The sequence below is a fragment of the Camelus dromedarius genome, chromosome 14 (genome assembly GCF_036321535.1).
Source record: "Camelus dromedarius isolate mCamDro1 chromosome 14, mCamDro1.pat, whole genome shotgun sequence".
Lineage (NCBI taxonomy): Eukaryota > Metazoa > Chordata > Mammalia > Artiodactyla > Camelidae > Camelus > Camelus dromedarius.
In genome coordinates this window covers 31,326,583-31,347,082 of record NC_087449.1, presented here as the reverse complement: position 1 = coordinate 31,347,082, position 20,500 = coordinate 31,326,583, and the positions used below count along the sequence as shown (strand labels likewise).

At 40.2% G+C, this 20,500-nt stretch overlaps 1 protein-coding gene across 2 annotated transcripts in view; it reads right to left on the bottom strand.

Annotated features, from left to right (window-relative positions):
• USP24 (ubiquitin specific peptidase 24) overlaps positions 1-20,500 on the bottom strand; it is a 119,921-nt gene that overhangs the window by 11,236 nt on the left and 88,185 nt on the right. For both annotated transcript variants that reach the window (XM_064493542.1, XM_064493543.1), the window contains exons 44-61: positions 20,066-20,191; positions 19,351-19,449; positions 18,376-18,458; positions 17,857-17,998; positions 17,509-17,628; positions 16,872-17,092; positions 16,380-16,504; positions 15,151-15,292; positions 14,532-14,682; positions 13,423-13,518; positions 12,640-12,743; positions 10,974-11,087; positions 6,793-6,889; positions 4,354-4,470; positions 3,888-3,980; positions 2,194-2,296; positions 1,017-1,138; positions 66-179 (exon numbers count right to left, since the gene is read on the bottom strand). In XM_064493542.1, the coding sequence (XP_064349612.1) occupies positions 66-179; positions 1,017-1,138; positions 2,194-2,296; positions 3,888-3,980; positions 4,354-4,470; positions 6,793-6,889; positions 10,974-11,087; positions 12,640-12,743; positions 13,423-13,518; positions 14,532-14,682; positions 15,151-15,292; positions 16,380-16,504; positions 16,872-17,092; positions 17,509-17,628; positions 17,857-17,998; positions 18,376-18,458; positions 19,351-19,449; positions 20,066-20,191 (2,169 nt within the window). The remainder of the gene's footprint in view (positions 1-65; positions 180-1,016; positions 1,139-2,193; positions 2,297-3,887; positions 3,981-4,353; positions 4,471-6,792; positions 6,890-10,973; positions 11,088-12,639; positions 12,744-13,422; positions 13,519-14,531; positions 14,683-15,150; positions 15,293-16,379; positions 16,505-16,871; positions 17,093-17,508; positions 17,629-17,856; positions 17,999-18,375; positions 18,459-19,350; positions 19,450-20,065; positions 20,192-20,500) is intronic.

Sequence of the window (20,500 nt, the reverse complement as noted above, 5' to 3'; positions counted from 1 at the left end):
AAGGAATGCTGTCCTGCAGCCTCAACCGCAGGCTGCCGGGCTGTCGTGGGGGCCCCAGGCCCTACCTTAACCACGTGCAGCATGGTGAAGGAGAAGTGCTCGTTGCAGAAGCAGCAGTGCACCACCATCTCGATGAGCGCCAGCAGCGAGCCCGTCAGCTCCCGCAGAGCGAACATTACCTAGCGAGAGGGCACAGGAGAGGGAGCTTTTCCTCTGTCACAGTGCACTGGCACTGTGTGGCATCTGACTTCCACTGGAATTTGCTCAGCTTTAAGATCATCCACTTTACCTCAAAACAGTCTGAGAGTTAATACAATTTGTGCAAATGTGCACCTTTTTCTCAGGAGTCACTTTTACCAGATTTTTAAAGGTAAATGGCCCCCTCAATTAAAATAATGACTGACAGAAAATTACATAATGCTAAGCTTGAAAAAAAAGGGAAGATATATAGCACAGTACTTGCTGATGCAGTTAAATGCATCATTCTCAGAGTCACATACATGTAAACAAGGACTGAAGGTTACGCTCTGGAGATGGGCTAGCTCTGGGCAGAAGGGGCAGGGACTCACTGTGGATGGGCCACACGGGGCTGTGAGCAGCCCACTTCTGTACTCCTGGGACTGAAACGCCTGTGTGCTTCAGAGCTGTAGTATTTCAGGACAGGATACACACCAGAGACTGGGAACAAACCCGCTGATAATATACTGACTAAGTGTGATTGGGGAGGTGCCATGTACCTCCTTCTCCTGGGACCTGGATGGGTAACTAGCTGGGCGGGACCTGGAAGTCCAATTCTTGGCTGCAGAGAGGACTAACAACACACTCTCCAACTGCCTATTTCTTTCTGACACACATACAGCAAGTAAAAGTAATCCGAAATAATTTCTGCTCTTAATGGTACTCCCTTCCATCACAGTAACATACAGAATACAACTGATAACAAAAGGCATTTTTCCTCAAGAAGAAGAAAATAACTAAAACAACAAGAAAATGGCTTTAGCAGAACAAGTACATACCTCTAGCAGGTAAGGTTTCCCTTCAGACAAGAACAACAGGGCCTCGACTTCCTCGTGGAGGGGCAGCAGGGGGCTCGAGGGGGCAATGCTAATAGGCGGCCGTTGTTTAAATACACCAGGAGCTTTAGGAGACCAAAGGGAAAACCCACCTCACCGGATGTTATACACGAAATCCACATCGACAGTTGCTGGGCGCTGACAACCTGTTCCCTCACAGACACGAGACAGGAGCAAATGCTCGCCCCTCTCTTGCAATGTATGCTTGAGTCGTAGGTGTGACTGTTAAGATCTCTATAGACTCCCAGTGATCCCATCCAACACACTCTTTCCAAGAAGTGAAAATACACACAGTGTATGAAAAGGAATGCCCAAAGTGCCTCTGAAGTCACTGGACAAGGGACTTCTTTTGCTCAAACAATGGCCATTACCACTTACGCTGAGCAGAATGGACCCACGTGGAAGACCTTACTCAACTTGCTAGAAAAACAAGGACTCACACTCTCATTCTCTTTTGCAAACCTGTCTGAACTTATAAATTTGGTAGCTTTGTCCTTCTAGGTGGATGAGTCAGAGTTTTTATCTGGTTTCCTGCCTCAGATCTTCCTGGTCAGATGACATGAAGACCCCACCACAGCCTTCAGGGTCAGAGGCTGTGTTCCAGACCAGCTGCTACACCACTGACTAGCTGTGAGACTTGCGGGAGTCACCAGACCTCTCTTACCTCAGCTTCCTCACATACAGAAGGGGAACAGCCCTCAAGGGTTTGCTGAGGGGATTGAACACAACAGACTGAAAGCCCCATGGAAAGGCTCAGCACACAGAAAACACTGAGCACTTTCAGGTGCTTCACTGTATCATCCTTGGTGCTGTTGTTGGTGCCACCATGACAAGGCCTTGGAACAGCATACAAACACAGCTTTTAATCCTAGTGTTTTTTAATACTTATACATCGAACCCCCAAATAAATTATTGACTTTCTCTTATGACAAACTAGTAAAATAAGGTGAAGTTCAAAATGAATTAAAACAAAAAATTTTAAGTGTTCTCAAATATCAAATAGTCCAATGAGAAATAAGTAATATCCACTGAACTGCTAACATTATTACTGTCCATGTACCACTGACAAATTCACCATTTCTGCATCTTCCTGGCGTATTAAAGACAGCTTAAAGCTTACCAACGTTCCTTTGGGAAGAGACATCCGAATGCAAGACAAGCAATGCCACCGTATTGTGAAGGTTCCCAAACTCTCGTGCTTGTGCTGAACTCCATCGACGTATCTGTTGTCAGAGAAAATAAAGTGGATGCTAGTGCTTTGGTTTGAAACAAATAAAAAGGAAGGGAAAGGGTGTGCGGGTTCATGATATTTTGAGCCACACTCTTTCTCAACGTTTGACAGTAGGAGAGGTCAAAGTACAAAAAAGCCACAGGTTTTAAGTCAGCTTAAGTGTTTTCCCCTTCAGACGTATTAACTCGTATTCTAAAGCAAATCCACTTATGTATTCAATTCAGGCACTGAGCGCACTGAGCGTTCACCACATGCCAGGTTAACTTTCCTGCACCACCATCTGGTGGAGAAAGCCCCTGAGGCTGGAGGCCTGGAGGCCGGCCTGCCTCTGCTGCTCCCTGTGCTATGTGGATGTGGGCGAGCTCCCTCCCCAGCAGTGCCCGACCTCTTTCGGTAAAGACACAGATAACCCACGGCTCTGGGCTCTGACCACTTCGCTGTTGTGAGGACCAAATGGCACACAAAAGGTGAAAATGCTTTCAAACTTATGTGCCCCATAAATGCAAAATAATATTAAATATACAATATAACACTATTAATTAAATTAAATCTTACTTAAATTACAATGAATTTAAATCAATCACCAGTGTCAGTGGAGTCCTTGATAAGTAAAAGCTTGAAATAAAAAATAAGACACTGCAAATATCAGCCTGCTATCAGCACACAGAGCAGGCTGTGTTGTCAGCACTTGTTTCTTAATACTACAGCACTGCGGCAGGACAGCAAGCAGGGCGGAGGCCTAAGTAGCAAGTCTGACTCCCTTAATAAAGGACGGAAAGCTTCCCTAAGCCACGCATCATACACAGGGGAAACCAGAGCTTTAGCACCGTGACCCCGAACAAGCCACAACTTTCCTGAGCTGCTATTGTTGCCTGAGAATGGGGGTGAAACTGCCTGCTTGACTCAACTGTGAGCACCAGAAGTAGAGCATGTGAAGTAAGCCGTTACGTCTGGCACATCCCAGGTGCTCCGTAAATAGTAGTTATCATTACGGCACGTTCACATTTTGTGTATTTTAAATCCATCGAACAGGAGAAATACAATCATTGGAGAAACACACTAACATAAGAACTTCACACAGGAGAGTCTTTTTGGCATACACCTGACCCTATTATTACCAAGCAACTTCCCTTTCATTCTCTGAGTGTGAGTATTATATACACAGCAACGCTGTTCAGCGTGTACAGTTCAACCTTCCATCTGAATCCTCGCCTTATTATCTCCTTCCCACTTAAGCACCTCCACCAAGACAGCCTTACTCACAGTCCCAGAGAATAAGCAGAGGACCCGCTGCCACTACTTCTCGAAGGCTAGCGATTCCCCCAGGCAGGTCCCATCTTTACTCCTAGGACACTCGGCACTTCGCATTTTATCTGATGTCCTGGCTAGTCATTCCCATTGGTTACAGCATTTAGAATGCTCTATGAGGAGGCTGCAAAAATAAGTAAACTCCAAAGAATTTTAAAGGCCATGTGATACTTGTACCTGGCTTCTTATGAAATTAATATTTATCATTTACAAAGAGAAGCACTGTGGCCACCCAAACCGCAGCCACTTCACTGGGCTACAGCCATAGGCGTTACCTGACTGCTTTGCCGATTGGCCCCCAGGAGGAAGCTGATCATGTGTCGCAGAGCTGAATGCCTCAGGAGAAGGTCTCCGGCCCTAATTCCTTGCTGTCACAAGACATGGAGAATGACAAATTACACTCCTATCCAGACAGAAATCTGTTCTAAAAGCACAGTTAAATCAGTTTTAAGAAGTCAACAAGTTTTTAAATGCTATTATTTACATATAGAAAGTACTTGTTAAAAAATCTAACAGCCCTGCAGTGCTGCACAATGGCCCTTAGTTTCAGTGCAGACTTCTACTCCATTAACAAGGAACCATCCCTACCTGCATCGGAATTCTTGCAAGTAACAGAATTTTTAAGAAGCAGCAGTCATAAAACCGTATCATATAGATCCCATATTGACCAGTCTGAATTTTTTGCTATATAAAACTCCTTTAGACTATAAATCTGCTGTTTTAGAAAAAAAAATCATTTACCTTTTGTACAAAAGTGTTGAACAGGAAAAAGTACTGAGCACAATTTTTACAATTTTCGGGGACATCTTTATCCAACAGAGCAAGTAGTACCTCCAGTAACTGATGAAGGCTCTTTAACTGGTTGGAGGGAAGATGAAATTACATAAAGAAAAAGAATGTCAGACAGACATTTGCAACAGGCTTAATCTGAAGTAAATCACCATAAGAACAAAAGGAAAGTCTGATTGATATAATCTAGTCTGAGATTCAGATGGGATTTATGCTTTGGAGAGCAAAACCAGAATTATCAATTCGATCTTCCAGGGAAGACTGGGGGCACTGTAAAAATAATTAAAAGGGAAGTCTAGTTTTGTTTCCAAGCTTTCAAACTCAAGGGTGTGGTTCTACTGCTGAATGGTCACATTTTCTGCAGAGCCAATCTCTTTCTGTCTCTTCAAAAAAGGCAAGGGGTTTAGAGGAAACATATTCTGGATCCCTCCCTCCACTACGTTATTCCTGCACATAGTCACAGATGCAAAGAATCAAAAACACAGACACAGGCATAGGGGCTAGAAACCAAGCCAATGGAGCAAATGGAGAGCAACAGCCTGACAGATGACAACGGTAATATCGACTCAACTGGGAACTTACTTGAAAGCCCGCTGACGCCTCATGGAAAGCTTTGAAAAACATTTTATTTGTTTAGAAACCATTTTGGTCATCACATTGCTTCTTCTTTCCCTCCCGCCCCAACTATTTTCGGACAAGTCCCTGAAAATTCATCTGTGATCTGAGAATTAATTACCCAGGCTTACTACTCTTGTTAGTTCATTTCCTCTGAAGATGGTATTCACAGACTTCTAAAATATTCCCATCCATCCTGTCACACCCATTGTAAATATGATAAAATCTACCATTTATATAGCACTTGATTTTCAAAGTACTTGACAATATAAAGTGGGTGGCAAGAGGCACCATTTCCATTATGGAGGAAAAATAGACCTGAAATAGACTCGCTAGATATCAAGCAGAATTTACTGAGGCAAATGGCTTACGTCCTCCACCACTCCCTTCCCTTTCTATGCCTTGTAGTCCTGCCTTTAGAGGCTGGTGGGGTGATGCGCTGCGGCCTGACCCATCTGTAGGCTGACTGCACTAATTCTGCCTTTCTCCTCTGTCTGGGTTGGTACATGGGAGGAAAGAGGAGCGTGAGAAGGTCCTTATGTTAAATAACTTGGAAAACTTCCACAGGGGTACTTCAGAGCAATGGTAGCCAAACTGCCCCAAGCAGTTCCCAATGACCTATTTTTTATGTTCGGCAACCAGGTAAAGGCTTGTTCGAAAAATGGTCCTGCTGTTTAAGTTGACTGAAAGCCACTGCCTTAGAGTAAACCTCCACTTCTTCAGGATTCCTGGAACTGAGAGACACGGTCTTCTTCTAGGTCCTCCCTGAAGGGCATATTCGACCCGCTTGTCCATTCTGGACTGAGCAGCGCCTGAGCTTGTCTGGTCTAACGCTGCGCCCTGGCTCAGGAAGGCTGCAGGAACTAAGTGCTTGGGTGCCAGGCACGGTGTTTGGATCAACTTCCTTACACGATTTGCTCAGGGTTGAAGAGCAATGCCAACACCTGAATTTGCAGCAGCAATCCCTAGAATTTGCATTTAGTTCATTGAAACACTGCCTCCAGCTAACGTTTATAAGGAGCCAATTAGTTCTGAAAACATTTTTCAAAGTTTTCCATGTAGTGTCAGCTGTTTTAAACAGCAAACTTGGGAAGTAACTGCTGTATCTGCTAGAACTTAACAGATTAAATAATCAGAGTCACAATGTATGTCATTTATTTCCCTAAGACTTATAATTTAAGGGGGGGTGGTGGTGGCTGAGGATGGTAATAAATACCATGGTTTGTTTTAGCATGTGTGGAATTGTGAATCAGAAGAAAATATGTCACAGGAAAGAGTTAGGAAGAAGAAATTCAGAAGAACAGGAACAAGGATTAGGGAAAAACAGAGACCAAAAAAAAAGGAACTATTGCGGCCAGTGCCCCTGGATGGATGGCACTGTTTGGTTTGGCTGCCAACTGAAGGTTTAGATTGTGAAAACAGCTTATAAGGAAAGAGACAAAGCCAAGGGGGCTCAAAATGTTCATCAGTCTAGACCCAGGTTTGTCTTGGTGCAGAAGGATCACAAGAGAAGACTCTGAGAAGGGAGTGTTCTAGAAAGAGACCCTGACACAGACCAGAGCAGTCCTGAATTCCTAGCTTACCCTGACATCTGGGATACGAGGAGGAGAAGACAGAATGCCTTCTACCCTGGCATTTACCAGAAAGTCAGTTCATAGCATGTGTGTTTTATGTGGAAAATCACCAGATTCCAATCCTGGGCTTTCTTATTATGTGCAATTTAAAACATTAGGTAAAAACAGAATGTGTAAATAACATTTAAGACACAAGACTGACCTTATCCTGATAAAACAAGGCACTGTCTAGGGTTTTCTCCAGAATGGTGGCCACAGCGACTCGGACTTCTCTCACATTGCACTCTAACAAGAAAATCCTAAAATAAAGAGAAATGTGGTGTGAAAAAAGCAAGACAGATTCCTATAACCCAATCTTCCCAACAAGGGTCCCGCCTACTAGCCAAGAAAAAAAACGACTCCAAGATATCAGTTCAAGTCTCCGGAGAGTGTTAGCACACACAGGCCCTTGTGAGGAAGGAAGGTGGTTTAAGAGGAAAACATGATCCTTGAGCAAGGAGAGCAGATTGTTCTGTTTCTTCTTCCTTTCTTCCCCTAAGATGAGTAGCTGTATAAAAGTAAATCTGGACTTAAAGAGCTAGAAAAGCAAAGAACTGAAAATTTTTATAAATTCTGTTCACTCAGTAGGTCTCCCTGGCACCCCTTCCATTTCTCAGAATACGACACTAGTTAAAAGTTCTGCTTCAGCACAGCCCCTCTTAATGCCCCTGTGCACCTATCTCCATCCTTTCATTTCCCCTTCTTCTCTGCTCCCAACCCTTACTTATTACTTAGTGCTCCTCTAGAAGCATCTGAGGCTGAAAAGGTCCCGCTTCCTTCCTTCCCTCTTCTTCTATGATGATGATGATGAAGATGACAACAGCGGTTAAGGTTTATTGGGCACTTCCATCATATTTGGCACTTCCATGTTACACACTGCAAATGCATGACCTAATTCAGTCCTTCACGCGACCAGGGCAGTAGATGCAGCAGCCTCAGATGTGGCGGAGGGGACGATCGGGCAGACACATCTGCCCCCTGGGCTGAGGGGCGCTGGTAACTACCCTAGAGCAACGAGGTGACTGCACGCTTCTCCACAGCCAGCTTTTCCTTCTCTGCTTCATACACACTTCAACATAACAATCCATGCCATAATTGGCAAAGTGAACACTTACCTATCATTTCTAATACATCTTAACAGAATACTCTCATTACCCCACGAGCAAGATTTAAATACAAGGTCATTGTAATGACCCAGGTCAAAGCTGTCCTGAGGCACTCCAGGCACAGCAGTGAAAGCTGCTCTGCTCTGTCTGAGGGCAGCACCTGCACTTCCTCTCTCCCCCGCTCAACAGTATGCTGCCCACCTCGCCTTCCTTTCCCTACGGGAAGATGAGACTGGAGCGTCTGAGGTCATTCCACTTCTGCTCACTCCACATAACTGTCAATGCTATGTGTTAGCTACCTACTGTGAACCTGACTCTGTTCATCCTCCACAATGATTCTGAGTGGCAACAACAGGAAAGCTGAACAGATCACAAGTACTCCTGTAACACTGAGCTCCAGAAGTTTGATCAGGCTCCAGTACAATTCTTTTGGAAAGAGTATCTGCAGGTGATGCTCCACATTTCTTATCACGGGTAACAGGAAGCACCATGAAAATGCAAACAAACCCAGAATATGGGCAGTTTTGCGGGGCCAATGACTGATCTCACCCAAATAAACAGCATGACAAAAAGGTGGTGGAGAAATGAAACCATTATAGATTAAAAGAATCTTGAGAGACATATAAACCAAACACAACAAGGGGCGCTGGTTTGGATCCTGGTCCGTACAAATTCAATGGTAAAAGAACACTGTTGAGACATTGGAAAATCTGAACGTGGATCAGGTATAGGCTGCTATGAAGGAACTGTTATCATTTTTGTCTAGTATGACAATGGTAAAGTGCTTATTTGTTTTAAACTTAGAGTGAAATTATATGATACCTGAAATTTACTTACAATACTTCAGAGGATTAAAAAAAGCATATATGTGAGTGTGTGTGGGAACTTGGATAAGCAAACAAGACTGGCCAAGTGTTGCCAACTTGAGCTGAGGATAGGTACAGGACAGGGTTCATTACTCTGTCTACTTTGGCATATGTTTAAACATTTCCACGATAAAGAAATTTTAAAAGATGTCAAAGCACTCTTCATGTTAGAAGTTCTAATTTCTTTAGATCAATTTGTAAGCAATATCTGCTACTAACTTAATTTTAAAATTATAATTACATTTAAAAATTGCCCCCTAAAAGGACTATACTGAGGGCTGATCTGAGACAATACCCTCTTCACATTTATAGTTACTGAAATATTAGTATAGTGTATACTTGTCTTTTAGTTGTAACAATGACAACCTAAGGTATCTTAAAAGTTCTGAAAAAATAAGCAATTAGAGAAAGGAGAATATTAATTCTTGAAAAATATGAAATCAGAGCAATTGATAATGATGAGTAATTGGGCTTTATATAAAGAAAGAGACAAAATACAGTAAACTCTACCAGAAAAAATTTAAATTAGGTAATTCACTGAAGTTCTTTACCACTATCAATTCTAAAAAACCAAAGTTACTGAGTTTCTCTGGAGATACTTAAGAGCAAGCCTGCTTGACTATAAGGGAATAAACTAAATACTTGCCATGTTCCTTTCAAATGGATGATGAGTCTATGACGTTCTACTGCTTAACATGATATACAGGAATCCTAATGGGAAGATACTGTGGAATTAAGCTGGTAAAATGGGTGAAAGGTCATCTTTAAAGCAAACTCTAAAGGGACGGGCACAACACTTCAAAGAATTATTTGTTCTCCCTTTACGAACTGCTTGCATGTATGCACGCACAAATACCTGAGCACTTCCTGTCTGCCAGGTTCTCTGTGTACGCAGGGAACCACACAGATGTAGCTTCTGCCACCAAGAAGCTGAGGTTTGGTGGAGGAGACAGGCAGCACGAAAGAGTGGGCCTAGTCTATACAGGGTGTTTGGGGGTGAGCAGCCCCCTGACACCTGATGGATGAGAAAGTGCTTACTCTGCAAAGAGTGGAAGGGAGATTGTTCTAGAGGGAATAACAGGAAAAACGGCCTTTAGGCAGGAAAAAAGCTGAAGTGTGTTCCAGGAATCAATAAGCTGGCAAACAGTAAGCCAGGAGGAGAGTGAACCATGGGCAGCCTGGAAGGACAGGCAAAGCCTGCACTCAAATGAGGCCCTTTGTGTCCTCTAATGGGAAAGATTTTGGATTTAACTACGAGTGCAATGAGAATCCACTGAAGAATTTTTAAGGAGAGAAGTAACATGATCACATTTGTTTAAAAGGAATGTTTTCACTGCTTATGAGGTAGACTGGAGGAGGGCAAGGAGGAGACGCCATGCAGGCCAATAAATGAATGCGTGAAGCTTGGACCCAGAGATGAAGAGGATACAGGGTCAAGGGTTTCCATTTGACCCTAACCTGCCACCAGACTATGATCTCCCTGCAGGAAGGGACTTGTATTTCTGAATTCCCTGTTGTCTGTTTTAAGGTGAGAGACCAGTGCTTATTCATATGAGGACAAAAATTCTTAGACCCAGTAGAAAATACTGGAAGGCAAAGATGCTGGAATGAGAGTCGATAATTAAAGGGCTAACTTCTTTGAGAAGCTGTGCTTATGTAGAGATATTTGTTTTGAGAGGAGAGAGGACACTTCGTTGTATCCGGAGGAAAGGAGAGGAGAACAGACTTGTAGGTGCGCAGCATGGGCTGGGGCCGGGGGCTGCTCATCTGTCATGACGCTCTCTCAGTGAAGTCTGTCTGAGGCAGGCTGTTAGGTGGAAGTGGGCTGAGCCACGTGGCATGTCAGAGGGGCGCGAAGGCACAGCTCGGCAGAGCGAAGAAAGAGGCCACTGAGAGATCGAGGTGCTCGCTGGGACCCACAGGAATGCTGAACTACCCGAGGATACGAGAATGATTGAGAGCAAGGTGTAAATACTCTCAGTGACTGGACAATCTCAAAAAATCAAGTGACTTTTTAATTATAGATACAGAGATAAACATACTATCACAGGTAATATACTATCAGATTTTTGAAAAGCAGCATTTTAGCCAGAATGTGAACTTAATAGCAATGCTGTGTAGTAACCTAGGACTGCTGACCTCTTCACTTGCCACCAGACTGTGAGTCCTGAGGGCAGAGATGTATTTTGGAATCCCCTGAGCTACAGCAGGGGTTTGGGGAGTGCTCTCCTGTTAGCACTGGGCGATCTGCTTAAAACTGACTCCAACCAGAAAAGTAATTTCAAGTTGAAATAAAGAGTTACAGGAAACTTCAGCTCCAAATCACTGGAAGAGACACAGATTTCTTTTAATTAAAAGATACTGACACTTACTTTATCAATTCTCGTCCTTCAGAACTAATAAAATATTCAACTAGCCACTGACAAGCATCAAAACTTTTTGAAAGCAATGCTTCAATAGTGGCAATCCATTCTTCAGTGTCAACCCTTTAAAAAAAGCAAAGACAATGATGTTAGATGGGCAAGTAAATAACTCTATGCAGTGTCACTCCATTTTTTTCTATTTAAAAAAATTTTGGGGGGGGTAGGATGGAGGATAAGCTAAGTACTCAGTGACTGCTGAAATAACATGGCTCCAAGTGCCCTACAAGCTAATGTTTTGCATTTTTTTGGTGCTCGTGGTGTGACTTCTCGCCCTCAACTCCCTCACCAAACAGAAGTGTGAAGAAGCTTAAGTCTTAGACTTGAACTTTCATCTTCTGCATCTTCTTCAACTTCACTGGAAAATACACCTGACCTGAGCATTCTGTTTCACTTAATTAATTAATTTACATTCATAAGATGCTCACGTTTAGCATAGGTAAATACATCAACATTTTTATACTTTATTGCTGCAAACATTAATATCCTACCTTATGAAATAAAAATACTTAGGCAAGGAAAAAATCCTTGGAACCTCACACCACCCCCACCAGTCCCTCACGACCCCAAATGGTAAATATAAACAAAATGGAAATAGAATGCAATGTTTAGGTGGCTTGAGCAAATTTCACAAATAAAAGTAATCAAATAAATCTCCTTAGTCCTATGCCAGACATTAAGAGAAAGAAACACATTATTTCTTCTTTTTCAATCATGTAATAAAGGTAGATATCACTTAATAAAAAATGAAGCTGTCACATTTGCTTTCTTCTCAAGAGTTTCTAGACTGCAAAATCTTTCCAAAGCCTCTCCGCACTTGGAGAAGCTCACTCTGCTAGCAAGAGATAAAAGACAGAACTTCCCTGGAGAAGTGAGAACTTCTTCACTCTGAGTCCTTCCTTGCTCCAGGTGTATCCTACAGACCACTGTGTAATTACTCTCCATTCTTTACTCATTTACGCAGAGAGCAACTATCTACCCAGAATCTATGATATGTTAGGCATCTTACCATGTGCTGCAGATAAAAACCAATGATAAGTAACATGCAATCAAAGTCTAGAGTTTCTGTGTTTCTTCTGAACAGTCTGCCTCCCTGTTCAAAACCCCTCATGATCTCCCCCTGAACAAATTCCAAGCTCCCTTCTCTGGCATCAGAGCTCATCCAAACTCAACATTTGGTCTTACTTCAAATGAGTTCCTTAAATGAGTAACACATTAATCATTCACAGTTCCTTAGGCAACTCTTGTCTGTTACTCAGGTTTTTCCCTGCCAACCTAAAATGATCTCTGTTTCTCTACTTTTGCTTTTCTTATTCCTTTGAGAATGTAAATGTCTTAAACGCCTACCCAGTTCCCACACTCAGAAATGATTTTGCCCAATTTCTAAAGATGTATAGCATTTACGCCTTTCACTAGTTATTTCTTTTCTTTGTTCTGTCCATCTTTCCAAATGGATTAGAAATTCTTTAAAAATAGGAAACCACGTCTTCATCATCTGAGTGTATTAAGTAGTTGCCTTCAACTACTTAAAACTATGTTTTGAATTTATAAATTCACTTTAGTTGAATTAATCAGTGCCTTTTGTCACAAGAGACTATCAAAACCTATCACTTCTTACCTGAGTTTTTTCTTTGTTCGTAGATAAGTTTGAAAAAGGAACTGAATGGCGAGCTGTAAGCTCACCTTTGCCATGCAAGGGTAGCACGGATGCTTTAGTTTAGTCTACGGGAGAGGGAGAAAAAGGAGGGCATTTTTCACAGGTGTTTTATAGACTATCACACATTGAGATATCTATGTAACTAATGCGATATCTATATAACAAAGTTAAATACTAATAAGAAAAATCCAGCCAGTTTATTATAGAAAAATGTTCCAGTTAAATCTTAACAAGATTAAGAAAAGATAGTTTCTTCCCTTCTTTTATGAAGCCTTCTCAGAATAGAGCCTTCAGACCACAGGATGTTAAGTTACCCATCATCAGACTAAGAAAGTTTTCCCCTTACTGGCAAACTGTGATCACGGTACTTAAGAAAAAGAAGCACTTGGAAATTAATCTTGAGTCTGCTAATGTCTGATTACAAATTAGGAAATACTAATTCCCACAAAGCCCAATATCCATTTACATCACCTATGGCTACTCTTGAATTCTTTATAAAATTTAAACAAGGACACTTTAAAAACATAGGGACACTTAAAAAACCCACCCCCATTCACCATACATTCTCAATATTGCCCATATTTCAACATCACCCAATAAGTGACACATTTGTGGGAATTTTTTTTTGGCAGCTAATCTAAATGCTAACAAATGAGAGTCATTTGAGAGAATGAATCACTGAATGTTTTAGCTGAAAGACATGTAACTATGAATTCTCATTTCTTTAGTAAAAATCAAACTTACAGCATTCAATGATGCTAAAGACAAAACAAAACTGAAATAATCACTACTGTACACATCTCTGTTCTTCATAAACTTGAGGTTTTCATCTCTCACCATCTATAAAAGAAAACTGGTAATTATTTTTAAGGAACAGGGTAAATATTCAATATGAAGAAGATATTTTTAAATTTTAATTGAAGTATAGTCAGTTACAATGTGTCAATTCCTGGTGTACAGCACAATGTCCCAGTCATACATACACATACACATATTCATTTTAGAAGACATGTTTTAGTGATATATTAGGTAAAATGGGTTCATAAAAACACTTCTCTCAAGCTTTGAAATTTTTAAAAAGCAGAGAGAAAAACTTCCTTTCAAATATAAGAAGTTGTAAAAAGGTGAATTATTATTCATTACACCAAATTCTTTTGGGAAATTCAGGAAAACCACCCTGTGAAGGACAAGTGAATTTGGGCAGGAAGGGACAAGCAGAGCTTTCCCAAGTATAACCAACTCCATGCTTTCCTTGTATCAGATTGTTTAATTCTCTTTCTCTTAATCAAAGACTCCATATTTTTCTTAAATTTTTGGATTCTGGCTACTTAGCTTTTGATTACTTAGTGTTTAAAGTCTAGACTGGGAAGTTGGACAGTCTGAATTTAAATCCTGGCTCTGTGACTTTGGCAGCCCATTTCTGCTTTCTCAGCCTCTGCTCTCCCATCTGAAAAATGGGAATAAAACCTGCTACTCCACAAGTGTTTAAGAATTAGGGACTTGTTTAAAGCACATAGCACAGAGTAGGTATTCAATAATTAATGATCACTGTTTTCTCAGTTTTATCCAAAGATTATGAAGCTTAACATTTTTCTCTCCAGATTCAGTAAGTTAACTCCAGCAATGTATTCCTCTACTGCCCACTCCCCCCACCTCTTGTCACACAGCAGGTCAGTGACAGTGCTGGCCAGTAGTGAGTCTGCAGCCACCTGTGTGACAAGGTGGGTCAGGAGATGCGGTGCTAGAGGAACAACTAAGTCCACAAGAAGGCTGGCAGGAGTAGTTCTGGACTTATAAGATGGATTTTGACATTTATCTGGATTTTCTCCTGGAATTTTTTATATAGTTCTTACCTGGTATATTCGAACAGGCATTTTCTCCACAAATAGTCCTTTCTTCTCGCCTTTTTTAACCAGCTTGGTTAGAATAGAGAGCCGGTCGTTGTTAGGTCTATGGGGCCGAGGAGATGACTGAGGTGAAATTTCTGGTGAAGATGGTGCTGACCTAAGAGACAGGATTGGAAAACTGTTTGTCTAGAATAAAGTGGCTATTGTTTTAGTAGTCACCACGACCAGATAAACTTGGTATTAGACTTAAAAATAAACTGTATACTTTTCTGATCCAACATATTAAAATGCAAACTCACAGACAACCGGACTTTAAAAAAAACCTTTTGGACAGTGCCGGCATAGTACTATAGTTTGAACGTAAAGTATACTCAATAAATGAGATTTTAAGAAATCTCAATTCTAGAATGAAAAAATTTGTATTTCTAAATACAAAATATCTTTCTGCCAAGGAAATAATGACCAGGTAGCAATAAGAAGAAAGAAAAGGGGTAGAGGGATTTACCTATTTTCTTTGCAGAATTTCTCTCTAGCTTAGCTAATTACCTTTAAATCCCCAAATCTCTAAAGATCACAGTATCACCTACTGAAATCACATGGCAAATTCCACAGAGGAGAAACTCACAGAGAGAGATCCTCAGCCTCCTGCCGAACCACGCTGACTCGACTTTTCTTTGGTAACACTGGGGAGTTCTGATCAGATACCCTTTGGTAGAAGAGCATATAGGCATTCCAGTATCTTCGGCGTACATCAGTATAAGGGTTTGCTTCATAACGAGACATTAAGAAAGAAGTCTTTGTAAATAAAAAAGTTGTTTTTGTCTTGACAATCTATAACAAAGGACCCACAAATCCATCAAGTAACTACTAACTAAATTTGTTTTTTTCAGTAGTACTTCGATAAGTGCCAAGTTTAAGTAAAATGTCTGTCTTTTTAGAGCACTGCTTAAAATCACTCTGCAGGTGGTACAGAGGGGCAGGGAGTAAGGGAGTTGTATGGCAGTGGAGTAGGGAAAGAAGGTAAACATGCCTAAGCAAGTTGAAATTCAATCAAACGGCAAGAACTAACATTTAAAAGTAACTTCTATGGCACAGGATGGGATTATAATTGGCCTCACTTAACCATTTCTGCTTAGAACAGCCAAATCAGGGTAAATTTTGGCAACGATACTATGTTCAGTCATTAAAGGTTACTACCATTAGATGCATGACTACCATGGTATGTTACCAAAATCTAATATTGTGGATCTTAAGCAGGTGGCAATTTTTAAATGCCCCTAGAATATTTCAAAGTCAGGTTTCAAAAATGCTAAGATTGCTGCAAAATATTTTTTCTTCAAATAGCAAATTCTGATGGTATTTTGTGATGTACTTTTCCTTATACATTTTCTTCTAGGGGTGGGGGTGGGGGGTTGTAGAAAGATTCCTTTGCAACACTGCATAACATAATGATTTTAGAAACACAGGTGCTATAAATGTCTTTTCTATTAATCATTCCTCTATATAAGTGAAAATGAAATTTGAAAATTTTAGTGGACAACTACTTATTCTGAAACTATTTTTAATGTTGAAATTCTTTCACTATTTGTTCTTTGATATTTATTTCTTCCACTTAATTTATCCCCTCACTCCAAGGCTGCTGTAAGGAATTATTTAAAAATATGTTTGTAAGCAGCTTGAGCCTTCTCACTCTGGCTAACAAGGAGTTCATGGATCTATACAGCTAGAGTGATAGTATGTAAGAAGAATAAAATCTATTCTACTTTTATGTAAAGAATACTGCTTCCAACTTGATAGAAAACTGTAAATTAAAAAAATAAAACAAATGGAAAATGTCCATTTGTAAATACTTACTTTGATCATAAACTTTTGGTCTATATTCTCCTCCAAAGCATTCGTACTCCAGGGTCTCATCATTTAGGTCAAATTCTTCTATAACTGTGTCATTAAATTTATACCATTTTCCTTTTCCACATCCCCTAGAGCACAGATTTAACAAAGAAACAAACAAAAACATTATAAGGTTAAAAAACAAACATCTCCATCCCTAGCACTTATCTCTATGTACTGTCTGCAAACATAGCAAGTGATTATCATTTGAAATACCTAAGAGAAATATAGTCATAGTTACTTCAATTTCTTAAACAACTTTTCAAACTGAAGAGGGAGAACAGTTGTAACAAGTTTTAAAAATCCAGTATGAAATAAGATCAAAGAAGCAAAAGCTTCTCTGCACCGTGATGATAAGTGTGGATGACAAAGCAGGGCAGGCACGGGGGTGGTGGTGGGGTGGCTGGAGAGACTGCTGGAAACGGGGAGTGAGGGAGTGGTTGGAGAACGCCTTACCGCCTGTCCTTGATGAAGGAGTAGTAGTGGCCGGCATGTGCCTGCCCACTGTGTACAATGACACCCACAAGTTCATAATTTTCTGTGAGGGCAACTTTTTTCCGAGGAGATCCTCCACCTCCCTGATCCATACTTCGCCCATTTTCACCAACTTCAGAAGATGAATCTTGGCGAGCCATTCCTGAAACTGTGTAAGGCTCCATGTTTAGCATCCAGGGAAACTATTTAAAAGGAAAAAGAGCACATTAATATTGATTAGTAACATATAACAATAAAGTCAGTACAAAGAAGAGGGGTGTGTTTTCCTTATTTCAGCTAGGACTACCCTCCAATTCAAGCACACAATCTCTGAACGGCTCACAAGTCTGGGCAAGTGTAAGCAGTCTCTCGTTTCAGCATTAAGGAAAGCATTTCACTTCATGGCTGTCACGAGGATGCCTTCTAGAAATGAGGGTTACTGGTTAGGGATCTGCCTGTACCACTAGCAGGAGCTGCTTAAGACAGGGGCTGTGTACTTCTCAGAATGCTAAGACCATAGCCTTACACATTTTAGGTGAAATTTGAAAATATAAAAAGGAAACAATAAAGGGAGAGAAGTGATAATAATTATTTAAAAATCAGGAAAAAAAAAAGTTACCCTTATCTGTTCATCATATTTAATGGAGCGTCCACTCTCCCAGTCAAATCCAAATCTCATCAGGTGAATGACCAAGACGCTAGGTAATGACTTAATACAGGTCCTTTTCACTGTTATTCTCTAAAGAAGAGCAAAACCCAGTTATCTCCATGGAGAAAATAAAAAACATCAAAGTAATTAATACAAAGGTCACAGATTTCTATAGGGCTTTCCCATCTATGTGGACACAAGTCACGGCACAATCCAATGGAAGTAACAATAAGATCTTAATACTGATCTCACATAAAACAAAGACAAAGTACATGAATAAGAAATTAACTTGTTTTTTAAAAAGAGCAAATGTAATACCTTTTCTTTACACTTTTCACAGTAATATGCATTACTTCCCTCTAGAACTTCTCCTCTAACAAACTGGTCCAAAGAAATTTCCAAACTCTGACAGGAAGTAACTCCAAGGTTGAGAGCCATAAAAGCTTCCTCACGTTCGTATCTGATAGGGAAATAACAGAAAAACCATGATCAGCAATGGAATTTAAAAATCTTGACGTTATCACAATACCCGAAATTGAATACAGAACTACATTCATAATCAACGTAATTAACACATACCTCCCCTCATCCTTTTAAAAGTATACTACCAAATAAAAAATCCCATTTTTTTTACCATTTAGAATTGTCTAAAATTACAAATTTCAACAAAGGAATTTTAGAAATAGAAACCAAAGAAATTTAATTCAATAAACATTTATAGATCCATTGAGAGAATATCTACACGCCTTTCAACAAATAAAAAATTTACAACGTACTAGAAGAAACACTTAAAAATGATGCTGATTATTTTTTGATGTTAGTATTATCTTCACTAACCTGTGAGGACAGTCTTTACAGATCTTCTGGTCAGAATAGATGCCCTGAAAAGTATTCTTAAAAATTTGGTCTCTCCCCATTTTCTGTTGAAATAAAAAGTTAAAATTTTAGTTGATGCCTCTAGAACTTTCAGGTTGTATATACAGAATTTCATTTAGATCTACGCTAAAGCACAGATTTTAACTTAACCAACAAAATAAAATGAGTTACCTTGGTTGTTTAGGCTGGAAACTAATGAAAGAACTATAATCCATTTGACCCACTGTCAGGGTAACGCACATAATCAGAAAAGGAAGAGGAGAGCCACCAGCTACAGCAGATGACAAGGACAGCATGCCCGTGATGACTCTGACTCCTTCTCCCCAGGCCACGATTACCAAGCTAGTATTAACTCTCCACAATCTCTTCTCTCTTCTTATATATGCTATAAATATATGTTATTTAAAAAAAAAGAAATGGATAACTTGTGCCTACTGATGAGAGCAGAGGCAAACACTGGCAGTGATGGGAGGCTGTCCGTATCTTAGAAGGCGATACCATTTAGGAAGTTTGTCACATGTTTTACTGGGTAGAGGTAGGAAGCGTTGGGTTAGATAACCACAAAAAACTTTTTAATCTGGTCCTTTTCTTCCCTTTGACAAAACAAGACTGCTCTGCGTGGGGCCATCAGTTCACCTTGACAGCAGTCCTCCTCTGAGGCCAGGTTACTTCAATGCAGACACAGAGCATATAGTTACACATGGTTATTATTACATACTTTATCAAGTGTCAGATTAATTAAGAAGAAAATAAATCTATAATCTATAGTGTTCTGTGTATGTTTGATATTCAAACCCAGAAGAAATGAATTATAGTTGTGGTATTCAAGATGATCACTTTCTGATTTGTCAGTTTCATAGTAATCCCAAATCCTGAACCACTGTTCTCATGCTACAGACTCTGAGGGAGTTAGAGGGAAAATGAAACTTTTTCTACCTTGAGATACTCATCCATCTGATCGATGAGACTAGTGAAGAATTCATATGCATCCTGCTGTTCTCTTACATAAAGTTCTTTGTTCCACATCTTGAAAATCTATGTAACAAGAGTTAAATACGTTGTTAAAGGGAAAGTAGCAATTTCTGAATATAGTAGAAAAGGAATGTGAAAGAGCCCTTAAATGTGACTAAAAATCAGGTTCACTATTAGGATATAAAAGTTCTTATACTGACGTGAGATTAGCTTGTATTTAGCAGCCTATGCTTTTCCCTGGTCCCTTTATAGTTAAGTCTATGAAACCATACCGGCTGAGATCTAAGGCCACCCAGAGAGTTTCCCTTAGAAGCCAACCAATCTATATGGGAAAATATAAGGCGAAGCATAGTAAAGCCGTGTTAAAACAGAATGTTCTTTGTTAGAGGCATTAGTGAAATTGGCATAGGTTCAGAGGAATAATTTGAACAAATACTTCAAACAGCTAAATAAGAAACATGAGAAATAGTCAAAACAATTAAGATCAGCAAATCCCTAGCTGACTATTCTCAACATTCTGATCACTTGAATCAAGCACCAATGTCAAAAAGAACTGTATAGACAACTGGATTAATCTAGAGTAAAAAAACAAGACCGTTATCACTAGAGAAAGAATGTGGCCACACTCCACTCCATGTACATAACATCTTTTTATCTAAAGAGTTACTGGTTGAAATACCTTCCAAAAGTTCTCAGGTACATAGTACTGCAACTTGCTTTCCATCAAGTGCCCAAAAAGAGACTGTACTTGGTAGAATACACTGTCGTCTGGATTGTCCGTGTCATCATCCACTGAAAGCAATGACTAAAAAGAAATGAACTGTGTTAAGTCAGAAATATTCAACCGTTTTACAGGAAACTTGACTTAACATACGTGTGAGCACCCATTATTGCTCTTTGAGAATGGTATGTGTGTTTGGATGCATCTATAACTCTGCACATGCTTAGCTTCAACACTTTCTAGCTGGTATAATCATGAATAAATCATCTCTTTGAGCTTCTGTCTGATTACGAATAACTGGAACTAGATCCTGGAACTACCAGGATCTCTACAAGAAATAAGTGCAACATGATAACACACAGAACAGTCTCAAAACTATTTACTGCTGAATCA